This window comes from Rhea pennata, chromosome 4 (genome assembly GCF_028389875.1).
Source record: "Rhea pennata isolate bPtePen1 chromosome 4, bPtePen1.pri, whole genome shotgun sequence".
NCBI lineage: Eukaryota > Metazoa > Chordata > Aves > Rheiformes > Rheidae > Rhea > Rhea pennata.
Window position 1 is genome coordinate 64,984,512 of NC_084666.1, and position 22,852 is coordinate 65,007,363.

The 22,852-nt window shown below is 38.6% G+C and overlaps 1 protein-coding gene across 8 annotated transcripts; it reads left to right on the plus strand.

Moving 5' to 3' along the window:
* Positions 1–60: 60 nt before the first annotated feature.
* Positions 61–21,855, plus strand: INTS12 (integrator complex subunit 12). 8 transcript variants are annotated; one of them, XM_062574151.1, is made up of 10 exons: positions 122–259; positions 4,179–4,227; positions 8,303–8,468; positions 10,285–10,437; positions 10,927–11,114; positions 14,355–14,514; positions 15,786–15,938; positions 17,497–19,066; positions 20,558–21,031; positions 21,160–21,855. In XM_062574151.1, exons 3-8 carry the CDS (start codon positions 8,313–8,315, stop codon positions 18,082–18,084), a joined length of 1,398 nt encoding a protein of 465 aa, XP_062430135.1. In that variant the 5' UTR covers positions 122–259; positions 4,179–4,227; positions 8,303–8,312; the 3' UTR covers positions 18,085–19,066; positions 20,558–21,031; positions 21,160–21,855. The 8 variants fall into 8 exon arrangements, with proteins under 8 accessions (XP_062430142.1, XP_062430135.1, XP_062430136.1 ...); XM_062574152.1 differs by having other exon boundaries at positions 21,254–21,855; XM_062574154.1 differs by having other exon boundaries at positions 20,558–20,681; positions 20,796–21,855.
* Positions 21,856–22,852: the final 997 nt, after the last annotated feature.

Below are 22,852 nucleotides of genomic sequence, written 5' to 3' on the forward strand. Positions count from 1 at the left end.
CCGCGGGTTTTATCCCTCCCTCCTCCCCTCCCGGCCTCTTCCGCGCGCGCGCCCGGAACTCGCGCTTCGGGGCTCCCGTTGCGCGGGGGGACGCGAAAGGCGGCGGACGCGGCCGGAGGCGGTTGCGGGACGGGACGGGACGGGACGGGACGGGACGGGACGGGCGCCGGCGGCCGCAGCAGCAAGAGCTGCTGCTGCTGCTTTTCCCTCCTTCTCCTCTCGCTCGGCCGCCCGCCCTCGTCGCGCCGCGGGCCTGCAGGTAGGGGAGAGGGCACTGGGTGGAGGGGCCGGGGCTGCGCGGAACCCCTCCCCAGGCGCCGTTACCCCCCGGCTCGGGGTTGGGGCGGCGACCCCGCGGGTGATGGCGGTTTGAAAAGAGCTTGAAGCGGTTGCAGGCCGTTACACCCCCGGTTACGGAAGGCTTTTATTTTCTTTTAAAGAACGGTTTTTAAATAAAAGGTCTTTCTTCATTCTTAGGGGAAGTATCGGGGGAAGCATGCAGCAAATATGTTGCGAAGTATGAGGTTGTGGCTTTGATTTAGAAATTCGATTCTAGCTAAAATTTGGAGCTTCCATGTAGAAATCACCAGAAAGATGATATTTAGGGCATTTGCACACCTGATGAGTTTAAAATAAGCAAATTGTTTACGTTAGGAAAGGGTGAAAAGGATAATGAAGAGAGAGATAAGACAGTTTGCTAGTAATTTAAACCAATGAACAGTAACACCTGTCTAAACAGTGTCTTCAGGTCCATTTCTGCAGAGCTTTGAATGATGGTGGTAGTAGGTGTTACCGCACCTCAGATATATAGGCATGATTATCTCATTTACCTGATTTTGACAAAACGATTTTTTTGTGGCAATGTAACTTTGTCAGAACAAAAACCTTTTGTAGGGAAGTAACTGTTTTGATTAAAAATAATGTGCAAAATGTTATTCTAATCTAATATGGAGCATGTATTTACAACTAGGGCATAGTAACTTGCTTTGAACAGTAAATAATCTTAGGATAATACCACTCAAAAGGGCTTTGAGAAACTTGCAATTGAATTAATTATGTACATATACGTAATGCATATACATAAGTGTATGTATAATCATGAAACAATGCAGAGGATCTTCTCTATTCCAAGTGAATTCTGTAAGTATCAGACACTATTGTTCTGTTACTTCTTTTACATTTGTTTTTCAATTATTTATTTTGATGTTTGATCAAATAATAACTAATCAGAAACATTCTTTAAGTTCCCACTGTTTTGCAGACAGATCTTATGAATAATCTCTCTCTGTGAACACTAGAATGGGATATCCAAAGGATTAAGCCTGTATCCTCTCTTATCTGTGCCCTTTATTTCAGGTAACTATCTGAAAAAAAGTAGTGGATCATAAGAAAAAAAAAAGTGAACAAAATCAAATCTCATATTAAAGAGGGCTAGAATTATACCTGAACAATAATTAGTTGGATAGGAAAACAAATACAGTATTGTATCAAAGTTGAGAATGTGGCAATAAAGATGCTGACTTGCCGGCCTAATAGGTTGTATAGAAACTAGCTGAAGAGGCTGAGGTAGTGCAGGAAAAAAATGGGATTATTTTCCTCTTAATAAATGATCTTTTTTTTTTACAAAAATAAATTAGAAAAAGATGCTTCAGATTTATGTATTAAAATCTGAGGAAGGGTCTAGACTCTCAGATTAGAAAAGAACATGAACTAAACTTATGAAATAAATAACATGAAATCAGTTTAAATCAGCTTATCTAAATTCTGAAATAACTTAAATGACTAAGCTGCTAACAAAATTGTGATGTTACCAAAACACCCTTTCTGCCACAGATCTTCATTCACAGAATAGATGTGATGCCCTGGTAGCTGAGGGGGAGGAATCAGCGCAACCAGTTCAGAAACTGCAAAGCCTGAATCAAGCATAGGAAACAAGCAGGAGGAGCTAGTGTGCTGTGTGTAGTCACAAAACTATGAAATGATTCAGTTACTGACACGTGATCGGATAAATTGCATGGCTGGAGTTTTGTGATAGATGGGCTGCCTGGGAAAGATGGGCAGGAAGAATAACGTGTGTAGAGTTGCCCTTTAAGTGAAGGAGCAGTTGGGGGTTTGTAGAATTCTTTGGTGGGATTTGGGGGACAGTCACTGCAAGAGCTTGTGGGCCAGGAGCAGAGAAGGGGCCAGTAAGGGTGACAACATGGTGGGAATCTCTTATAGACAATTTAATTCAGAGGATAAAGTGGATGAATTCTTTAAGCAAGTTGAGGAAGTCTCCAGGTCACAGACCTTCCCCAGCCTTTGCTGGGAAGGCAGTGTAGCAGGATACAAGCAATCCAGGAGATCAGTAGAGTGAGTTGAGAGTAACTTCTTAATACCGGTATAGATGGGCCAATGTAAGGATGTGCTCTCCTGGATCTACTGCACATGAACAGGGAAGACTTGGCTGGAGACATGATAGCCAATGGCAACCTTGGCGATAGCAAACATGAAATAGTGGAGCTCAAGCTCCTGAGGGGAGTGAGGAAGGCAAGTAGCAGAGTAAAGTCCCTGTGCTTCAGGAGAACAGACTTTGACTTCTTCAGGGAACAGTGAGTGAGATGCCGTGAGAAGCAGCTCTGAAGGGCAAAGGAGCTCTCAGACGTAATTGGTATCAAACACAGTCTCCTGCAAGCCCAGGAACTGTCCGTCCTAATACTTAGGACAACAAGCAGATAAAGCAGGGGATGGGATTGATGAAGCAGGGAACTTGTAATGGAGCTCTGAAGCAAAACGGGCATATCCAGGAGGCAGAAGTGGAGACACATTACAAAGGAGGAATATAGGAATATTGCCTGGACATGCAAGGATGGCATTAGGAAAGCCAAAGGGAAGCTAGAGTTGAACCCAGCAAGAGATATGAACGGTAACAAACTGCTTCTGTTGCATTGTCAGGGAAAGGATACACCAGGAAAATGTGGTGCTCTTGTTGAATGGGACAGGTCATTTAGTGACAGCGGACACCAGAGGCTGAAGTAATCAATGCCACTTTTGCCTCAGACTTCAGTGACAAGGTCTCCCAGGCCTTTGTGCCACAGGGCAGGGCTCAGGGCAAAAAGGAGCTGTTGGTTGTGGAAGAAGATTGAAGCAAGAATTACCTGATATGAAAACTTGACCTGTACGAGACCATGGGACCAGATGGGCTGCACTCAAGGATGCCAAGAGAGCTGACAATATCATTGGAAAACCACTGTTTGTCATCCTTGAAGGGTCATGGAGACTGGTGGAAATTGCAAAAGACTGTAGAAAGGCAAATCTTACACTCGTCTTCATAAAGGGCAAGAAGGGCAATCCAGGGAACAGTAGGCTGGTCAGTCTCACTGCCTTATGTCCCTGGATAGATGATGAAGGAAGTCCTCTGGGAAGTCATTTCTGGGCATAAGAAGGTGGTGACTGGGGATGCCCAGCTTGGATTTAGCAAGTGTAAATCATGCCTGGTCACCTGTGTTGTCTCCTGTGGCAAAATGTAACTAGATTTGAAGATGAGGGGGGAGTAGCGAATGTAATCTACAGTGGACTTTAGGGAGGACCTAACAACAGCCTTTGTGTACCTAAGAGGAGATGACTGAGAAGATGGAGTCACTGTTTCTACTCAGGTGCACTGCAGTGGAGTGAGAGACAGTGGGCACAAATTGAAACAGGGGAGGTTCCGTTTTGGTATACAGGAAAAAATACCCGCAATGAGGGCAGTCGAGCATCAATTGCCAAGAAAGCCTGTGGGTTCCCCGTCCTTCGAGGTTTTCAAGATCCAACTGGACAAGGTCCTGGGAAAGCTGATCTGTATCCACTGTTGACCGTGCTTTGAGTAAGAAGTTGCACAGGATAACTTTGTGAGGTCCCTTCCGTCCTGAATGATTCCGTGATTCTTAATGTTTCGTTTGTGAGGACTAAAAAGCAGAAATTATGAGGCAATTATGTAACTTCAGCAATTTCAGAGAAACTGGCTACTTTGGTATTGGCTGAAATACTAATTTAAAAGTATAGGTTAAACTAAGATGACTGTAGAATAGGATATAAAATAAAGGATACTGATACCAGTAATTCCGTAAGAGAAGATTTTAGTCTAGTCTTCTAAAATTCTTTGGACAATATGCCAAATAAAGGAGAACTGATTAATAAAATCGTTCTGATCATTACAGTTGCCTGGACTACTGAAGCCTTTGAGTTTTGAAATATCCCTTATGGAAGGTAAGTGAGAAATTATGTTGTCATTAGTCGAAACCTGATTAAGAAATGAAAACAAAAACTGAGAATGAAAGTTCAGATTTTTTTCTACTTTTAAGTTTTTCATTTATTAAAAATAATATCCTTTATTAGGACTTAGCATCAAGTCTAAAAGTGATCTGGAAAAGGTATTATTGGCAAAATTTACCACTGTCACAGTTACTAGATCAGTTGGGAAGAGAGAAAATCCTGAGAAACAGGAATCCAAAGGAGAGGGGAAAGGTATGAACTGATATGATGGTGATGGATTAAATTAATTATTGATAAACACAATGTAGCACATTGGAAGGAATAGTTTGTGCTACTGTTCACGTTATGCAGTTTTAAGTTAACTAGACGATGAAGGTAGCTGTAAAGGAGATGTGAATGAAAGTCCTCCTTTCCATAATCAGTATCAGGGAGAAATCTAAGTATTACAGCATTTATAAAGAATGGGTTTGATTAGTAGCATTGCAATATAAATTGATGGCTTGCACTTTTAGAAAGGAATGTTCAGTGATACACCAGTCTCTGAAAATAGTGGAAATAGGAGTTCAGAAACAGACTGATGAAAATGTGAGACTGTGACGATCTCTGAAAATGCAATGCAATTACAACCATTTAGGTAGAAGTAATGATGAAAAAATGTAATACGCTATAAAGACTTGCAAAACAATAGCTGGTAAATATGTGGAAAGAAAGGGGCTCTTGTACTCTAGGAAGAGTGACTATTAAGTTGAAAGACTACATATTCTGTGTAGCATTCCATTAAGTTTAGATGTTTTTGGCAAAAGAGAGTAGTTTGGTCAAGAGGTGAGAGATTCAAAAAATTCTTAAGTGTTTATGTGAATGACAATCTACTGATCAACATTTTTTTCCCCATAGGGATTTAAACCATGTAGGATAGTCCACATTGGGATGTTATTCCATGATTGTCCATCGTAGAGGGATTTTTAGTATTATTTCAGATACTTGAGAGTTTTATTACCACATGTTTGATTTTCTGTATGCATTGTCAAGCAGTCTTCTACAGTAGTGGAGTACTGTCATACAGAGACCTAGGCTGAGAAACGTGTTTTTAGGTCTAGACTAGTGGTTTGGCCACTCAATTGCAAGAGAGTGCACTTGAGTTCTTGTCCCTGCTCCATGAGTTGTTTATGAATTCTGTTCAGTTACTACCTAATGCAAAACCAGTTCTGCCCTGTGGTCAAAGATTATAACACAGCCCTCTAATCTCACGGATGCATATCCAAACTGCAGCACAACAGCATGTCATACTCACTTTTTTCCTATTTCTTTTTTCTTAAAATGTTTGGCTTCCACTATAACAAGGATGTCAAGGAGCACTCTTCCCCAGAGTAGCCTATGGCTTCATGGTTGAAAGACTGTACTAGTTCTTGCTCCAGAACTATTCAGTTGCTGTATATTGACTTCCTCACAAGAGGAGCAGTTTGAGTGAAAGCATGAATAAATGCAATTGGACCTTGACTTTCTAAGTACCAAACCTGTGATCTGGTCTGTGAACTCCTGGAAGAGGCCTCTATCAAAAGCAGGTTATTGGACCAGGCAAATTATTCATTTAGCTTGGTTGATGGTTGTGTCATTGTGGTCCACTCAAGAGAGTGTGTTTATCAATTTAATTTTTGCAGATGATGCTATATTAAGATAGCAATTGATCTGTTCATCTTCCTATCACATATATTTTCCTTCTTTAAGTTAAAAATAGATTTTTTTAACCTGAAAATACATACCTGAACTGAGCATATGTGTACATCAAGCTTCAAATTACAGCCTACTTGAGCTGTTTAATAAACTTAGATTCCTCCCTTATCATGAAAATTTTCTGATGCTATTTTTGTTATAAACGTACTGGCCTGTGACATTATTACAATTTACCCCTCAGACCAGAGAAGGGGTTGCTGCAATTTCATGCATAAATAAAATAATAAATAGAAGGCCACTTCTAAGTTCTTGATTTTTACGGTTGCTTTACAATAAATGTCTTTAAAAGGCTAGCACTAGATGTAAATCTGGAAGGTGTTACCTTCAGAAAGACAAAAATGGGATTGGTATGCTTACAGTTGCTTTCTGAGAGCTCTTAATTCTGGAAGCATCCTGAATTGGCTACTAATGACTGTTGAGGCTCCCTGTTCCTTATGTACACAAGTATTTATTCCCACGAAAAGCCTCAGAAAAGAACTTAAAGGCTTTTCTTTTTTTTTTTTTTTGAACAGACCATTATTCCAAATTTCTGTAATTGGGGTTGCAATTCTACTGGTTTTATGCAGCAGAGGATTTAGCAGAGTCCTAGTTTAAGATTATTTGATATTGAAACTTGGAAGCCATAAACACAGAACAAAAAAATTAGAACAGATGAGTTACCCACACAACTCAAGAATGGTCTGAAACTTTATCAGAGGTATGGGTTTGAAAAAAAAAAAGAGGGTATGCTTGCCCTATGCACTGAATTCACTTTTTCTAAACATCAGAGAGAGGCCGAGTTGCCCTGAATGGGGCTTACACTGTGGTCTCTGCTCAGTCAGAGAAAAAACAGTTGCTGGTGTTCAGTACTTACTGGAGTACTGGAAAATGATTTGACAAGTAGCAAAGATTAAGGAGTAGAGAAAAGGTTCTTGAAGAAGGTTGTTAACTCTCTGCCGGGTCCACTGATAAAATCTGTATGAAGTCTATTGGATTTTGAACTCCTTGATGATCTTGGCAGAGTGATTCTCTGGTGTCTCGTGAAAAGCCCAGCATGAGATAAAGGTTCCTGGAGACTTCTGGAGTCGAGGCAGCAGCCCACCGCTGCTGGTGTATCTGCTAGGGTGGTAGAGGCTCGCTGCCTTGAATATCAGAAGTAGTTCAATCCTGCGAGACCTCGGAAGCTCCACCTGAAAAACGTTGTCCAAGCAGCGCTTTTGAGCGGAGCTAATGAAAGCTCTTTTAAGGATCTCTTCTAGCTTATTGCAGAAGAAATAAAATGTCTTAATACATTTCAAATGAAGTTTGAAGGGATGATTAAGAACGCGCTCTCTCATCTGTTTCAGGAAAGTGCAGGAGCTTGCCTTTCCAGTGTTTCTCCTCACCTTGGTAGCTGTTAATTGCTGTTTGAGTTACAAGACTACCTTTCTCTGGGGGGAGAATTTCTGATGTAATTGCAGTTCCTTAGAGTTTTGAAGAAATTAAGAGAGAAAGTTCCTGAGTGCAGAAGGCTATTCCTATCAAGCAGAGATATTTTTAAGTTCGTTCTGCCCCTTTCCTCACTTCATTCCATTTACATAAACAGTCAGCATTTAAAAGTCCTGAATAATCTTTACTTGATATGAAAACCAGTTGACTGTCACAAGGGGACTTGGATTAAATAATTGAGTCTGGGTTGTAAATTTTCTTGCTGCTTCAGCTAAATTTAAAAATAGACAACTATATTTTTTCAGTTTTTTTAAAAGATACGTAGAATTGTGAACTAGCTGTTTTATATCTTCTCATTGCACGTTACAATAAGCTGTTCTTTTGAAAAGTACTAAAAGTGATTTTTTCTGCAAGATATTCTTCTATGTTATTGTCAAATGAGCAATGAGATAAATCATTGTATGTGCAACTTTAATGTTAAGAAGTCTGTAAATTGCTTTTCATGAAGTTTACACTTTTACATGTATTTCAGTATTCTGTGTGTGTAGTGTATCAAGATTATGGAATATTTGTTCCATTTATGTAACTATGATGAGTTTAGTTTCTGAACATCAGATGTACCAAAGTATGAATCTGACATCATTTCAGATGTAAAGCTAAATTCAAGTTCTGTTTTTCTTAAGTTCACAGTCATTTTCTAACGTTGATTAGAAGTGGTCAATTTTCATGGTTATAGTTTTCATCCCAATTATGTGATCTTCATTTATTTTATTTTATTTATAATTAATGTGTTGCCTGAGTTGTGATTAAAGCAATGCACTTTGAGGGGGGGGGGGGGGGAGAAATTCTGTGAGATAGTTACCTGTGGTGTTTGAGTTATGCACTACATGAATAAAGGTCTCTGTTTTTCTTTTTTTTGTTCTTCCTTCAGAGTTACTGCTATGGCTACTACAGTGAACTTGGAGCTTGATCCCATTTTTCTGAAAGCCCTGGGCTTCTTGCATTCAAAGAGTAAGGATTCCGCTGAAAAGCTGAAAGCACTTCTTGATGAGTCTTTGGCCAGAGGAACCGATTCAAGCTATCGTCCTTCTCAGAAGGTATTAGTATTAAGAGGGCATGGGTCATTCTCATGTACTTTATTAAAGCTCTAGCTGTTCACAGTTTTATAGCTGAAATCTTAAGAGAATCAGAAATGGAGGGAAAAGAAAAAGTAACTGTGGAGCGTTCACATTGATCATTCTTCCTTTATGCAGCATGCTCCATTCCATTAATTGAAGTTAATGAAAAAGAATTCTCTTTACCTTATTTGTATGTTCAGACCTGCAAAAGAGCTATTCTGCACTATATTGCAAGTGTTGTGACTTTTTAATAATATATTTTTGTATTTGATTGATGTCCAATATGAAAAATTATTTTTCATCTACGGAAAATTGCTGAAAATGTGCTTGAGAGAGTATTTGATTCCGAGATTAGTGTATGAAAATAACCAAGTAAGGAAAACCCAGTATTACTCTTTTTATAGCCACATGGATAATGAGATTATAGTCTCCCCTTGGATGCCCATGTTAGGCTGGCATGTTCTAATGATGGTTTATTTGCTAATACATTAGTAATATGGTGTTTCTACATGTTTGCAGTTCCAAATAATAAAAAAAATAGGGATATAAGGCACCGTTACTCCTACAGCATCTATGATGTTTGTACTATGTGATCTAACTCTACTCAGATTGTTAACTCTCTTAAACCTAAATGATAGCTCCCTCTAAATCAGGTTTCAAAACCCCCAGGATCCCTCTGTGTCAGAGCTTAAATAAATACTGGTTTTGTAGTTTAAAGAGGAAGCAGGGAAGTGGAGTAACACCTCTAAGAGACTTCGAAAGCTGATTCTGATGACAGCCCAGCTGGTAGTCACCTGGCTGCAGGTGAGACTGAGGCTGGGGGAAGAATTCTTTTGTTCCCCTGTCCTCCGTGTGTCTCCAGTATCAGCTGGACAGCAAAGCCCAGAAATAGAAAAAAAATAGAAGAATTCCTTTCCATGCATTCCTGGGCTGCAGGATTAGTTTGTTGTTGACATTGAAGTGCGAGAACCGAGTGAGGAACACAGGGACACCATAGTCAGGCACAAGAAGAAACATATTTATGACTCTGGATTTGACAGAAAGTCAGTAAACTTGCAGGGCTGAAGCTCAAGGCTCAGGACCAGTTCCAGTATACAGCAGAGAATTAACCGTATCTTACCAAGATAGAGGGAGATACCTTGCTTGAATGCTTTGCTGTGAATAATCACTGATTTACAGACTTGCTTGCTTATTATCCATTGCTGACACTAATGCATAACTAATAAGAACTATTGATTTCTGTTGAGATGTATATCTAAATGTATTAACCTGAAAGGTGAATATGGACTGAGATTAAGCACAGGTCAATATTTTTCTCCATGAGGGAATGAAGTATTGATGTCCGGTGATATCAGATGTCAACATATATTTTCAGCATACATTGAATTTTTGTCTTCAGCACTATCTGAAAATTCGTGTTCATTATCTTATTGAATTTTTAAAGCAGGAAAGTTTTTCCCTTTTAATTAATGTTTCAAAGGAAAGCTGTCTTTAGCAAAGAAACTTTTTTCTCTGGAAGGTGAGTGATAAGGAGGAGGTTTTAGTAATTGACTGTAGCTTAAACTCACTAATTTGTGGATGTGATACAAAAAAGTTTAAAAATTTTACATATATTTATAAAATATAATGTATGTATATATGCAGACATACATAGGTGAGCAGTTATTTGACATGGAATGTCATTCCATGCTTTTACATGTATGTAGAAGACATGTTTGCCTAGCCTGCAATCTAATAGGAAAGTGGGAAGTAAACTCTTGTAGCATTTGCCCAATTTTTGTTTCTTTTGTTTTAGGAAGTAGAGCAACCAAAAGTATCTGTTACCAAACCTATTTCCAGTAAGCAAGAGCCTAAAGCTTCTTCTAGTTTGCCTTCAGGCAACAACAATGGCAAGTCTACTGTGTCAGAGAAGGTGAAAAAAGAAACAGAAAAGAGATCTAGTGATAAAGTAAGTCTAATTTTTTTTTCACTAATGAAAAAGCATGGCTAATACATTTGGAAATGTTATACACAAGTTTTCTTCATGTGTAACTTGTATAACTTAAGTCTTATCTAATTGTCCATAACCTATGAGCTATCTTAAGCAGTCATGTTGCTGTGTAGGCAGTACAACAAAGATTTTGTTGTATTTATTCTCCAAATGCTTTAAACATACTAAATTTTTCTGAAGAGGTTAATAAAATGTAGCAATCTGAAATGCATGTTTCCCAGAGCAATTGGATTTCGAGCTGAATTTTTCTAATTCCTAAACATTTTGGACAAAATATGCATCTAAGGCAAAAGTGTGCTGTGTATGCTGTGTATACTTCCTGTACTGTCATCTGTAAGAATACTGTTACACTCTTATACTGTTAATCTAGTTTTCCCAGTCACTTTTTCGTTTTAATAATATCCATTAGCTTCCTGCTTTTTCACATTGTCTACCTATGTTTAATAGATGAAAGGGGAAACTGCTGAAGCAATTGATGCTCCAAAGAAACCAAGGCTAGAAAAGCAAGAGGCTCGTTCATCTCCTATTACTGTTCAGACAAGCAAGGATTTATCCATGCCTGATTTATCTAGCTTTGAGGAAACTAGTGCTGATGACTTTGCTATGGAAATGGGTTTGGCCTGTGTTGTTTGCAGGTGAGTCAACATTGTTGCATTGCAATTGTGCAGTTACTTTTTTGTTTTGTGTGCATACCATTTAGCTAACATTTTCCGAAGATTTTATGCTGGAAATCACTTAAGCACCCATCTAAAATTAGTAATAACTTTAAGCATCCTTCATGAATAAGAATGGCTTCTTGAAAATGGAGCCTTTAATGGGAAAACATAACTTTTCTCCTTCAGGAAAGATAAAGTCAAAAATAATTAAGTCAGACAAGATGCAAATTATTTTTGACACTGATTATCGATTACTAGAAGACAATATGAAGTATTAATAGCTAATGATAAGCAGTGCTTAAAAAAAAAAAGTTATTTTCTGTGGAAGTACTCGTTTTAGTGGCATCTTTGAGTTCTCTGTGTGTTGCTCCTCTCTCCATAACTCTTTGCCATTTGTTTACGCATAACCATGTTGTTTCGGTTAACCTCGTAAATGTGTTACGTCCTCTAGTCAAGGCAGGTTCTTTTTACATTCCAATAAAGGCTCTAAAATTGGAACTTAACACTGGATGGATTGTTAACAGAATGTTGTTAAAAGAAGTAAGATTTGCAAGGAAGTAAAATATAAAATGTGTTTTGAATATGCTCACTGGGATCAAATCACTTCAGTAAGGATTTGGTTTCATATTTGGTTTATCTTCCTGCAAGTCTGCACTACTGCCGAAAGGAACAGTTTGGCTTTCCCCATTGATGCCTTTTTCCCTGCCCCGTTCAGGGAGTGTACTGCCCACACAGCTGAGTGATCAGCTGGATCAGTTCCCTTTCAGCTTTTTTCAGTATGCTTAGATTTCAGTCAGCTTAGTGAGTGTAATGTGCTGGCACGTGGGTGGAATGTGGGGCAAAGATAGCAAAGAAGATGGGGCTGGCTTTTCCGTGGCTATAGGTATTCTAGCTCAGCTTAAACCAATTGGGAAAGTATGTCCTTTATAACTTAATTCTTCAGCTATTTCTATGGTCATTCCTGTTGTGAAGATGAGATGACTTAACTAATCATGGATTGATGAGATTTCATGTCACATTATTCTCATGTACTAGCTTGAATGTTTAGCTGCTTATTATAGACATTAAAAAAGAAAGAACAGTTGAAACACTTGAAATGTAAAATATGAAAGCAGTATTTCAATTTTACCTTTTTTTCCTTCTCATTCCCTTTCTGCTGTCTCTTAAAGGAACAAAGCTCTGTTTGACGATATTTTTAAATGGTACTAAAACCAGCAAGTTATTAACTCATTTAGCAGGAGGAGAGGAAGAAAAGTTTGGTTTAGATGGTCTTGAGCTGCTGTGGTGTACTGATTCTGCATCTCCCAAGGCAAAGAAAAACATGCACAGGCATAATGAGAAATGAGCAGTAAAGAAAGAAAATGAGCTTCTGTGCCTGCTGTGGCTAACAGCTTGTTTTGAAGAGCGTAGGCCAGGAACGTGGTTCCATTAGCTGTTCCATAATCGATGCTTAACCTGCCTGCCGAAGGCATTGCTTCTTAGCTAATCATTATGGTCACAATTTCACAGAGCTCTTACAAGAGATTTATCTATCTTGACTAACTAAACTAGGCTCTTATTAAACTGACACTGGAGGGAGGGAGAAGTGCAGCAGGAAAAGAAACAGCCTATTAGAGAGAAGATGGCATCAGTCATCCAAGGCTTAGGATTTGTTTTAATTTTAGATGTAACCTGCTAGAGTTGATATCATTCGATTCTAGAAAAACAAGAGTCACTGATATGGCTCTCCAGTTACATGAAGAAGAAATATGGCATGCAATTTGCAGGTGACGGTGAACACCCACCCCCCCAACCCCCCCAAAAAAAGGAAAAAAGAAAAAAAAAAAAGATTTCCTAGAAAAAAAATCTGAAACAGCCTTATCTTTTATGAATAAGTTAACTCTTGTGTTTGTTTTATGCAGGTAAAAAAATATTAACTTTGTTTCTTGATTAACAGATGATCTTACAATAAGGCAAGTTTAACTTGGTTTTGGACATGAAAAGTTCAAGTTCTAATCAGTCTAGGATTGTTCATTCATAATTTTAAGATAGGATGATGTATCTTCTCCCCTGAGATGTGATTGAAACACCACTGCTTTGTTCTGACCCAATTTATTTAGGAAAAAACAAACAAAATGACATTTGAAATACTGTCAACCTAAAATAAAAGGTGCTGGAATTTCTGAAAGATTTCTTCCCCTCCCCCCCCCCCTTTTTTCTAATAGTCCATTTGAAAAAGAAATATTGCTTAAAAAATGCTCTAGTGGCCATATGGACAATATCTTCTGACTTCATTTTCCTGTTATAGAAAGAAATAAGGTATTACCTTTCCCCACCCATCCACAAATAGAGTTTCCATGGTTACCTGGATACCTGCTCCTCAGGGATATGAGCAAAAGCAGCTTAGCAATTAAATAGCCTGATTTGTCATCTGAAAGAAGAAATCATTAGGAAAGTGGTATTTGGCTAATTCACAGACATACTTCCAGTCATGTGTATATCACTAATTTGTCATTTATACAGCGTGATTACTTTCACCAGAGGCCCACATAAAATTAAGTCCTCATCACCAGCTTACGTGTTTGCTTCAAGGCAGCACTGCATAGTTAATCCTCTCTGTTCCATCTTTCCATGATTTTGGTATTATCTCAAATTCCAAGTGTCTGTGTAGTAGGGGCCAGCAGAATGGCTAATAAAACATCTGTGAAGTAGTATAAATTTTGCATGATGATACTTTTAAATCCTTGAACAGAAAACATTCTTACATGGTTGTTATTGAGAAATTATTTGTTCTTGAACTATATTGCTCAAAGGCTTACGGCAAAATTATCCAAATGTAGACTAGGCCTTTGGATGCTACTATGACGGGGAAGTCATATCGTTGATATGCAGTGAGTCATTCATAAAATCCCCAGGTGAAGTAAAACAAATGAGACTTAAATTTCTGGTATAAAAATCAAACAGGTAAGCAATGTCATATATGCACATTTAATACTATAAAATTTCTAGATTTTGAGAGAGCTGACATTAAAAAAAATATAATGTAAAGTTTCTAAAACATTTGTTAGGAAGAACTCATACCAGAATAAAGGAATATATTTCATTTGCCACAAGGTGGAAAATATATGTGAGACCAAAAATATTTTTAGTTTTTATATTAAGCCTTGCAAAATTTGCAACAATTGGATAATCCTTAAAGTACTTTCTCCCATAATCTGTTCTTAACTATTTGCTCTGCAGGCAAATGACAGTTACTTCTGGGAATCAGTTAGTGGAGTGTCAGGAGTGCCATAATCTCTACCACCAGGATTGCCATAAACCTCAGGTGACAGACAAGGAAGCGAATGATCCTCGACTTGTTTGGTATTGTGCACGCTGTACTAGACAGATGAAGAGAATGGTAGGAGTCATTTCTTTTGTCTAGCGTTGAACACTACTTGAATACAGCAGGCTATTTCTAGAATCCAAGGGGTTTTTATTTTGTTTTGTTTTTAAGGTTACAGAAATCTTTAGAAGCATATTCAAGAACCATTTTTCACAGTAGTGTTTCTATTGCTGCTGCTGTGCTGCTTAAAGTAACATCTGAAAGAGCAGTAATGTTAGACAATGCTTTTTTAGAAGCAAAAGTTGAGTAAAGAAGAGTCAAATAAGATTCTTTCTACTTGGTAAGCAGTCGATTAAAAACATTTTTATTTCAGATGGTTCTGACTTTTCGTACAAATCTATCATATAGCCCTATAGTTTTAGTTTTCATCTCAGTTGTGGAAATGAATATTTTCTTCTAACAATAGTCTGCAAATTTTGGTCCAGATATGAAGTGCTAAGTGTTCTGAGGCTCCATATTAAGCTGCGGAGTAGCACCTTCATGGAAAAAATCCTTTTATTTTGATTCGTCTGTGTGTTAATCTCTGAACAAAGAAACAAATTATTCTTGATGCCACAGAGTTAGTCCGCTCATTTCATTGTGAGAAAGAAAGGTTGGAGTAGGAAAACATCTTTGGGTGCACTGAATGTTAATTGTTAGTTCGCCCATCTTTAGTTGTCATCGTGCATCAGAAAATGTTCTGTTTGGATCTATTTTATGGTAGTTTAGCAAGCTGTTATTTGTTGAAATGGCTTTAATAAAGAAGCAAGAAAAGGAGACAATGTAAGATCCTGGCCCAGGAGCAATCATCACTTTGAACTGTTTTAAGTCAGTTGTTGCATGGGATACATCTTGCAGCAATTCAACCTTTCCCTTCAAGATGCCAAGCTCCTCTCTTTGTTTCGACATAAATTTTATGTTCTTACCTGCCGTTTCTTAGTGGACTCCCATGGCCTGGGTCCCAGTACTGCTGGGTTCTGTCCATATCTTCAAGTTCACCCTTCTTCTCCTTCCTCTTGTGAAGGCCCTGTGCTTTCCTATTCCCTGAGTAACAACACTGCCTCTCTCCGCGCTGAAATAGCAAGTTCTATTCAGTATGCTTTTTTGGTCAGACTCTCTCCAGTACCATACTCAGCACCACTCCCACAGCTGCAGTCTTGACTTATTTCTTGGGCACTGTTCAGCTGGAAATTTAGTACTATAAAGGCCAGAATGCAATCTGATAATGCTCATGGTTTTTATTAAATGTTATGCTCAATGTTATGGAGGCCATAACTAATTTGGGGCTTTTTCTACCACTTATGTAGGCTCAAAAGACACAAAAACCACCTCAAAAACCAGCTCCTGCTGTGGTTTCGGTTGCACCAGCTGTGAAAGATCCATTGGTCAAGAAGCCGGAAATTAAGTTAAAACTTGATACTCCACCAGCTTTTCTAGCATTCAAGAGAACAGAAGTCAAGGTAATGTAGTTTAAATTTTCCAGAGGAAGAGTTTACATTTCATTGCACAGATATGATAATTTTAATTAGGCCAGTCTTTCCTCACAAGAATCACAACTGAAAATAGTCTGCTATTCCCTGTGTACTAAGTAGTACCATAGCATAGTTGTTTTGCATTAGCACTAAAAAAAACCCAAAGTTCTCAATTCAATTATGAGTCCCTAAAGCATCTAGCTCTTGACTATATTTTTATTTTACAGAGGAGAGAACAGAATTTACTCAGGGGATTTTTTTTAATGATACAAGTAGGAGCCCTTATAATTGTATAAAAGATACAATTTGCTCTCTGTGGCCAAGTAACATATGCATATTTCGGTAATTAGAAGGCTTCTTCTCATGATAATAGGGAAACCAGGCTGATCCCCGTGAGATTTAATTTAGAAAGGTACTCCTTCTCATATATGTTGTCACATGTTTCTGCTTCTCTGAGTTATTCAATACATACTGTTAAGAGTTGGTTAAAGGTAGTAAACCAGAAACAGCATAGTAAATAACGAAGTAGTCGAGCAAACCATGACTTATCTAGGAAAGCACATCCATAACTCAAAATCATGGTGATTTATTCACGTGCTCCAAGTTATGTTTGCAGTTGCTTTGCCTGCATGGAAACAGTTGTGAATAATATGGTGACTACAGCTCAAGCACTTACATGTGTAAATAGCTTTTTTCACTGCAGCAGAATTATTTATGTTCCTAAATGGGGTTGTAGGAATGCAGTCCAATTCCATCCATCATCTTACTATTTACAAAATATCTGAATATGCTATGGAAGAGATACCATTTGAATATAGGATTTTAATTTTAGTTTTGACTTTGCCCTTTATAGCTCTGGTTTGATAATTCAGCATGTGTATTATCCCCAACTGAAAATGAGAGCAGGTAGTATTGAGGTGTGGGAACCACAGTTATGTCTGCAGAAAGTTTGTCCATTACGCTGCCTGAATGGGAAGACTAAAGGAAGGAAGGCCAGTGACTTTTTAAGGTTTTTAATTATGTATTATGGTGAAGAAACAACAGGGGAAGGAAAAGGAAAGTTTAGGCACTCCTGTTTTAGCCAAAAGACTGTAATTCTGCAGTATCTAATTGCTCAGGGTCTGATTTTTGTCTGAGCATCTGTCATCTTGTTAAAAAGCACAGGTAACCACAGTAAACAATAAAAACTAGGCAATTGCCTCCATCATTTATACTTCACAAATTTGGGCTTTTTGTAATTACTTCAGTTAAACCATCTTTTATAGTTTATTGAGAGATCATGATGCCATATGGTAGCCTGTTAGCTGTACAGACGAAGAGAAAGAAGAGGTATAATATTGGATTTATTTGGTTGGGAAATTAAAAGTCAGCTGCACCTGTGTCCTTTCCTTTCTTTGTTAATGCTTTTAACTGTAGTGGCCAGTGATAAAATACTGTCCAATGGGTGTTCCTGGGGAAAAAAACAAAACAGAAGCTTGATCTGTTCTCACCATGATGTATTACATACATAAATGTCACTATAATAAGAATGACTTGTTTATTTTAGACCTCAGCAGCAGTTTCGGGGACCTCAGCCAGTACAAGTGTTTCCTCTTCAGCAACCAGTGGCCTTACGGGATGGGCTGCTTTTGCAGTCAAAACCTCCTCTGCCAGCCCATCAACTGCCAAACTGGGATCAACAGCGCAGAGCGCCAGTGGGAAACCTGCAGCTTCTTCTAATAATCAGAAACCTGTGGGCTTGTCGGGGTTGGCAACTTCCAAACCAGGACTAGGGTCAAAAATACCTTCAGCTAACAACAGCACAAACCCTGTTCAGCTGAAGCCGCCTCCACCTCTGACACTGGGAAAAACCACTCTCAGCCGTTCGGTAAGCAGCGACAATGTCAGCAAAGTAGGTCTTCCTAGTCCCAGCAGCACTGTGCCAAGCAGCAGCAGCAGCAGCCAGGTGCCCAGTGGGAATGGCAACAGTGGGACCACAGGTAACAGCGGGAGCAGTGCAAGCAAAACAGCAGCAGATACTGGTAATCAGTCGGCCTCCCTGAAAGGCCCAACTTCTCAGGAATCTCAGCTAAATGCTATGAAAAGGTTACAAATGGTCAAGAAGAAAGCCGCTCAAAAGAAACTCAAGAAGTAGGACAGCTGCTTGTTAATTTTGTTGGTAGTGTTCCATAAAACAACAGCATTGATGTTTTTCTTAAAAAAACAAAACAAAACAAAAAACTCCCAGTTACTAGGCTGAAACAGTAATTAAATCAGGGAAGACCAAAACCTATATTCTACAGGAGATCAGACTTGGATGATCCTAGCAGTTCTCTCTGACTTCACAAATCTTTGAGTTGAATACGATGGAGGAATATTCGTTAGAATATGCCTACTGTTTTTTAGCCCAAAGCTCTGAAATATGATGTTGTTAAACTTGGATTTTTTTCACATATAAAGAAAATATTTGTGTGCACCCTTCATAAATTGGACTTCCAGATCCTGTCATTCTTAAACAGCATTATTAATAAAAGTGTTGTTAATCTGGGACATCATCACTGCTTTTCTTTCATACTTCATTTTCCAATACTTTAACCAAGAAATGCTTCTGTTGTTCAGGGTTGTCTACATTATGCAAAATTAATGAAGTTAATCCTAAATTATACAGTTCCTCAGGGGGAAAAATCTATTTTCTTTAAATTAACAATGAAACGATATATTCTATTTGAAGTGAGAATTCTAAGTGACCTTTTTTATTTTTATATACTGGGAAACTTCATTGGTCACATTGTTGCTGTTGTAATCCTCAGACGAAAAGAGTGTTGGCAAAAGGTGAATGGCCCCTAACCTGAAATAAGGGTGAAAGAGAACTAAAACAATATTTTCAAGCTCTTTTAAACTATGAAGAAACTTAAGACTGTCCTATTATAAAATTAATGGAAAATAAGTGGAAAACAGTATCTATTTGAATTAAATAGACAATTCAGTTGAGCCACATTTAAAACATAGTGAATTCATTTCTTATATTTTGATGATGTGAGAGAAGGAAATATAGAAGAAAACAGAAGGAAATACCTTGGGAGCCTGTATGTTAGCTCCATTTCTGGCCCACCTGAAACACAAGACCTTTCAATCACGTAAGTATTCCATGCTGTAAGTACTGCTGTTAAATTCATAAGTCTTGCATGGGTTAAAGTAGTAATGCCTGCTAGCCTTTGTTGGAAAATGTAACTTCCAGTCTCATAACTGTTGTACTGTAGCCTTTATGATTGTTATTTAAAATACAGTAAAATCACTGCCTTCTCGTGTAAGGGCATGCAAATCTCTTTAATCTGGTATAGTTAGTGACAGTGTTGGTCACTAAAGTCTGTATACAAAGTTCACTAAAAACCTTCTTCTAACCCTTCTAGCAGGTGTTTTGGGGGTTTTGATGTGGTTTGTTTTTTTTCTTTTAAAAAAATATGTTTATTAGTGTTTCAAATCAGTAGGAAAAGCTTTTTCAGCAATTTTGGTGGGATGGTATAGACAAATAGGTGTATACAAATGCACGTCTTCCTTCATTTTATTCAAAGTAGCAAATGGATTTTGTATATTCCAGAAGTTCCATTTTTTTCCTCCCCTTGGTGGTTTGTCTTTCAGAAGGAAGATTCTGCTCATGAATGCTTCCTCAAACCTGCTGAAGGGCTCATATATTTAAATTTATTTTAAAATATTGCTAGATTTCTGAAAGACTCTTTCAAGGCTTGTGTTTAGGTAAATCTTAAGGCCAAGGAAGAAGTGTTGAAATACATACGGAAATTTGGAGAGAAGGGCCAAGGTATATTGGAGATAGTCTTAAGCTTAAAGGAAGTCGACTCCAATCTTCTAACTACGTAAGCCTATTCACAAAGAAATCATGGGACACAGACCTTACCCAGCTATATTAGGGTACTGATTTTATCTTGTAACTCATAATTAGACAGAGAAAACTACAAAAAAAAAAAAAAAAAAAAAAAAAAAAAAAAAAACACAAATAGAAGAAAAACAGTTCTGAACTTGCACATACAGTTCTGTGACCTGTGGCAGTCTCGCTACTGGATTTTTGGATTGGCTCGACCGTCTGAAGGCACAAGGGCCAGGATGTGGAACTTGGAGGTCGAGTGCTAGTATCCGTGTAACCCTGAATGGGGATCCTCATATGCCCTTGTGAGGGTTGTCGTATAAACTACAGACAACATTACAAGGGCAGACTTGATCTGAATTTTTGAGGGGGTTGTCCCACTGTCCCTGGCATTCATAGACAAAGCTTTTTTTGGCTTGTTTTTGTTTCATTTGGGAACCCACATTCTACTTTGGTTTTATTTGCAAGTGCCAGAAATAATATCAGGTATGTTAGGTGTTCGAATAGATCCAAAATATTTGTAATCTTACAGATTTTTCAAATATAGAATATTGTCTAGAGTTTTTTTTTTTAACTTCCTTCCTTCATGGAAATAATAGTTCATATTTTGTGTTCATAAGGATTAATGAAGAAAGTTAAGTTTTTAACTCTACCTTTCTTGTTATACTCAGTGACACACTCTAAGACTTGTATCGGAAGTGTCATATCTGTGTTTACCTTGCATTATTGCTTAGTGTCTCCATTCCAGGAGAAAATGAAGCAGGTGCTATGGGAGTATTGCAAGGGAGAAGCCGTGTCAAGGCAGAGTTGCATCCAAGCGTGTTCCAGCACAACAGCAATGTCGAGGTGACTTTTATCTAGCAACATGCGAGGTACTCTGCCTAAATGCCAATAATACTAGTAACTCGAAAGAGGATGCGTGGAGAGGCATTCATCTCTGCGCATGGGTGGTGTTCAAGCTCAACATGTTAAATTCCCTGTTCCAGGGCGTTCGTTTGTGTCTCTTCCCTTTGCAGCACCAGGGCCTCCTCAGTCCCCCTGCCCTGGTACAGTCTTGCGCTCTGCCTGGCTGTTAAAGAAGTGGCGTGCGCGTACTGCAGCTGCCTCCCGGTAACGTCCCCGTCAAGCCTCCCTGCAGCGCTTTCCTGACTAGACCCAGCTTTCGCACCCACAGGCCTCCCTTCAGCTGTTGCCAGTGTCTTGCCCACTGCTACTAAGGAAGGTAATGGAGAGAGCGTGAGGCGTAGCAGCCTGTCCACGGGCGCTCCTGAGCGGTTCTTCGCCCCTCGTGCGCCCTCTGTTCGTCCTGGCTGCTCCGTGTTTCACTCAGCTCTCGATCTTGTGGTTCAGGCCGTGCGCGCTGAGTGCTGAAAAACGGTCTTGAGCCTCCTCGCTGTTTGTGACCAGCGTGCAACAATCTCCTCTCTGTTCTTTCCACGGTAAGGGGAGCATCTCTAAGCAGGGAAATGCCTCGGACTTCAGGATCGGCTGGCTGTTTTCCTCGCCTCCTTTCCCCTCTGCACAATCAAGACTTAGACCTAAGGTTTCTTAAACATCCCAAGGAATAACTTCATGTACTTAGGATTGTTCTTTGCTACCTGGAGAATTTGCATTCTTTTTCTAGTTTCATGCCCTGTGGGAGAGGGTGGAAAAAAAGGTTTTGTCTTTCTATTGCCTGTGGCTTCCAAGGTGATTGAAGAATAACAGCAAAAAGAGGAGGAATCCGGAAGCTTTTATTGCCTTTGGATCAAGCTATCTTTCCTGCTCTCTAGCACAGAAGGTTTTTAATGATGGTATGGTAGGAAATGACATTGAACTGTTTTTCATTTGCAAACAGAAGGCATTTTTGCCTCCTAAATGTTAATCTGAAGAATATTGCCTATACTGTGAAGCAGAGCGTGCAGATAGATTCTTTTAATGGCTAGAGTGCTCCTGTGTAAAGGCATTTGCTCTAGTAGTAGAATTTGCTCCCACAGGAAGGTTCAAGATGTAAAACTGCCTCAGTCATGCCTCTGAATACATATATATATATATATATATATATATATATATATATATGGTTTTGCTTGGTAGAGCCTGGGAGCTTACATTTGAACTCTGCAGTTTGCCTGTAGATACCACGTATGGAGAGAACAAAGGGGGGAAAATTGATTTTTGTTTTCGAATTGTGGTGGCTAGTCCCATTTAAAATTCTTTCGAGACCTGATTTGAGGGTATCTGGATGTTTTTACTTCTAGAACTCTGGTAGGGGTTGACTGTAGGTTATCTCCTGCTCATCTGGGAATAAAATAACTCGTACAAACCTGTCTTTTCCCTCTAATAAGCCCAAGCTGAGATGATGTTCGCTGATATAGCTATATTAGCAAAATCTGTAGTAGAGCTGCAATTTATATAAGCAAAAGATTTTTTTTCCTGTAACTTTACCAGCTTCCTAAATGAAATATGAAATATAAAATCTCACTCTGTTGGTATAAAAATGTCAATTAGGATTGTGATTCTTTGAAGTATTATATCAGGAAGGATTTAAAGCGTCGACTCGTTTTTTTTAAATCAAGTGTTTTGCTTGAATATATAAGATAGGCATTGTTGAAAAACAGCAGATTGAAGGGAATTGATGTTTTCTGCTTTGAAGTTACAGTTAGGATAGAATTAACAACTAATTTTTCAGGAAGGCAGGCTGTTTTACAGTATTGCTCAATTGAATTCACATTTCAGACTGAGGAATGTGGTGTAGGGCAGAAAGAATGAAGGTAGCAGAATAAAGTATGTGCGCCTCATATTTAGGAAAGCTGACTAGGAAATAGTCTTCTGACTTTCTATTCCCAATTTAGATTGCTCTGTGATTTACTATAAAAAAAATAGCTACTTGACTTTCCTTATCTATTTTATAAACTGCTATGGTAATATTTTCCATCCACTTAAATATGATGTTTTTCATACATGTCCAAATTCTGGTATCCTTAGTATTGTGGAAATAAATCTTGTGTTCCATAAAAACTCCTGGCGGGACTAAGGGATGTTGATGGTATCTGAATACAAGAGC

What these genes read in the sequence shown, in the direction of transcription:
- INTS12 (XM_062574158.1), top strand. Translation starts at nt 8,313, where the DNA reads ATGGCTACTACAGTGAACTTGGAGCTTGATCCCATTTTTCTGAAAGCC. An exon ending in GCTATCGTCCTTCTCAGAAG is followed by an intron (nt 8,469 to 10,284) that starts GTATTAGTATTA and finishes CTTTTGTTTTAG; the next exon opens with GAAGTAGAGCAACCAAAAGT. An exon ending in AAAAGAGATCTAGTGATAAA is followed by an intron (nt 10,438 to 10,926) that starts GTAAGTCTAATT and finishes TATGTTTAATAG; the next exon opens with ATGAAAGGGGAAACTGCTGA.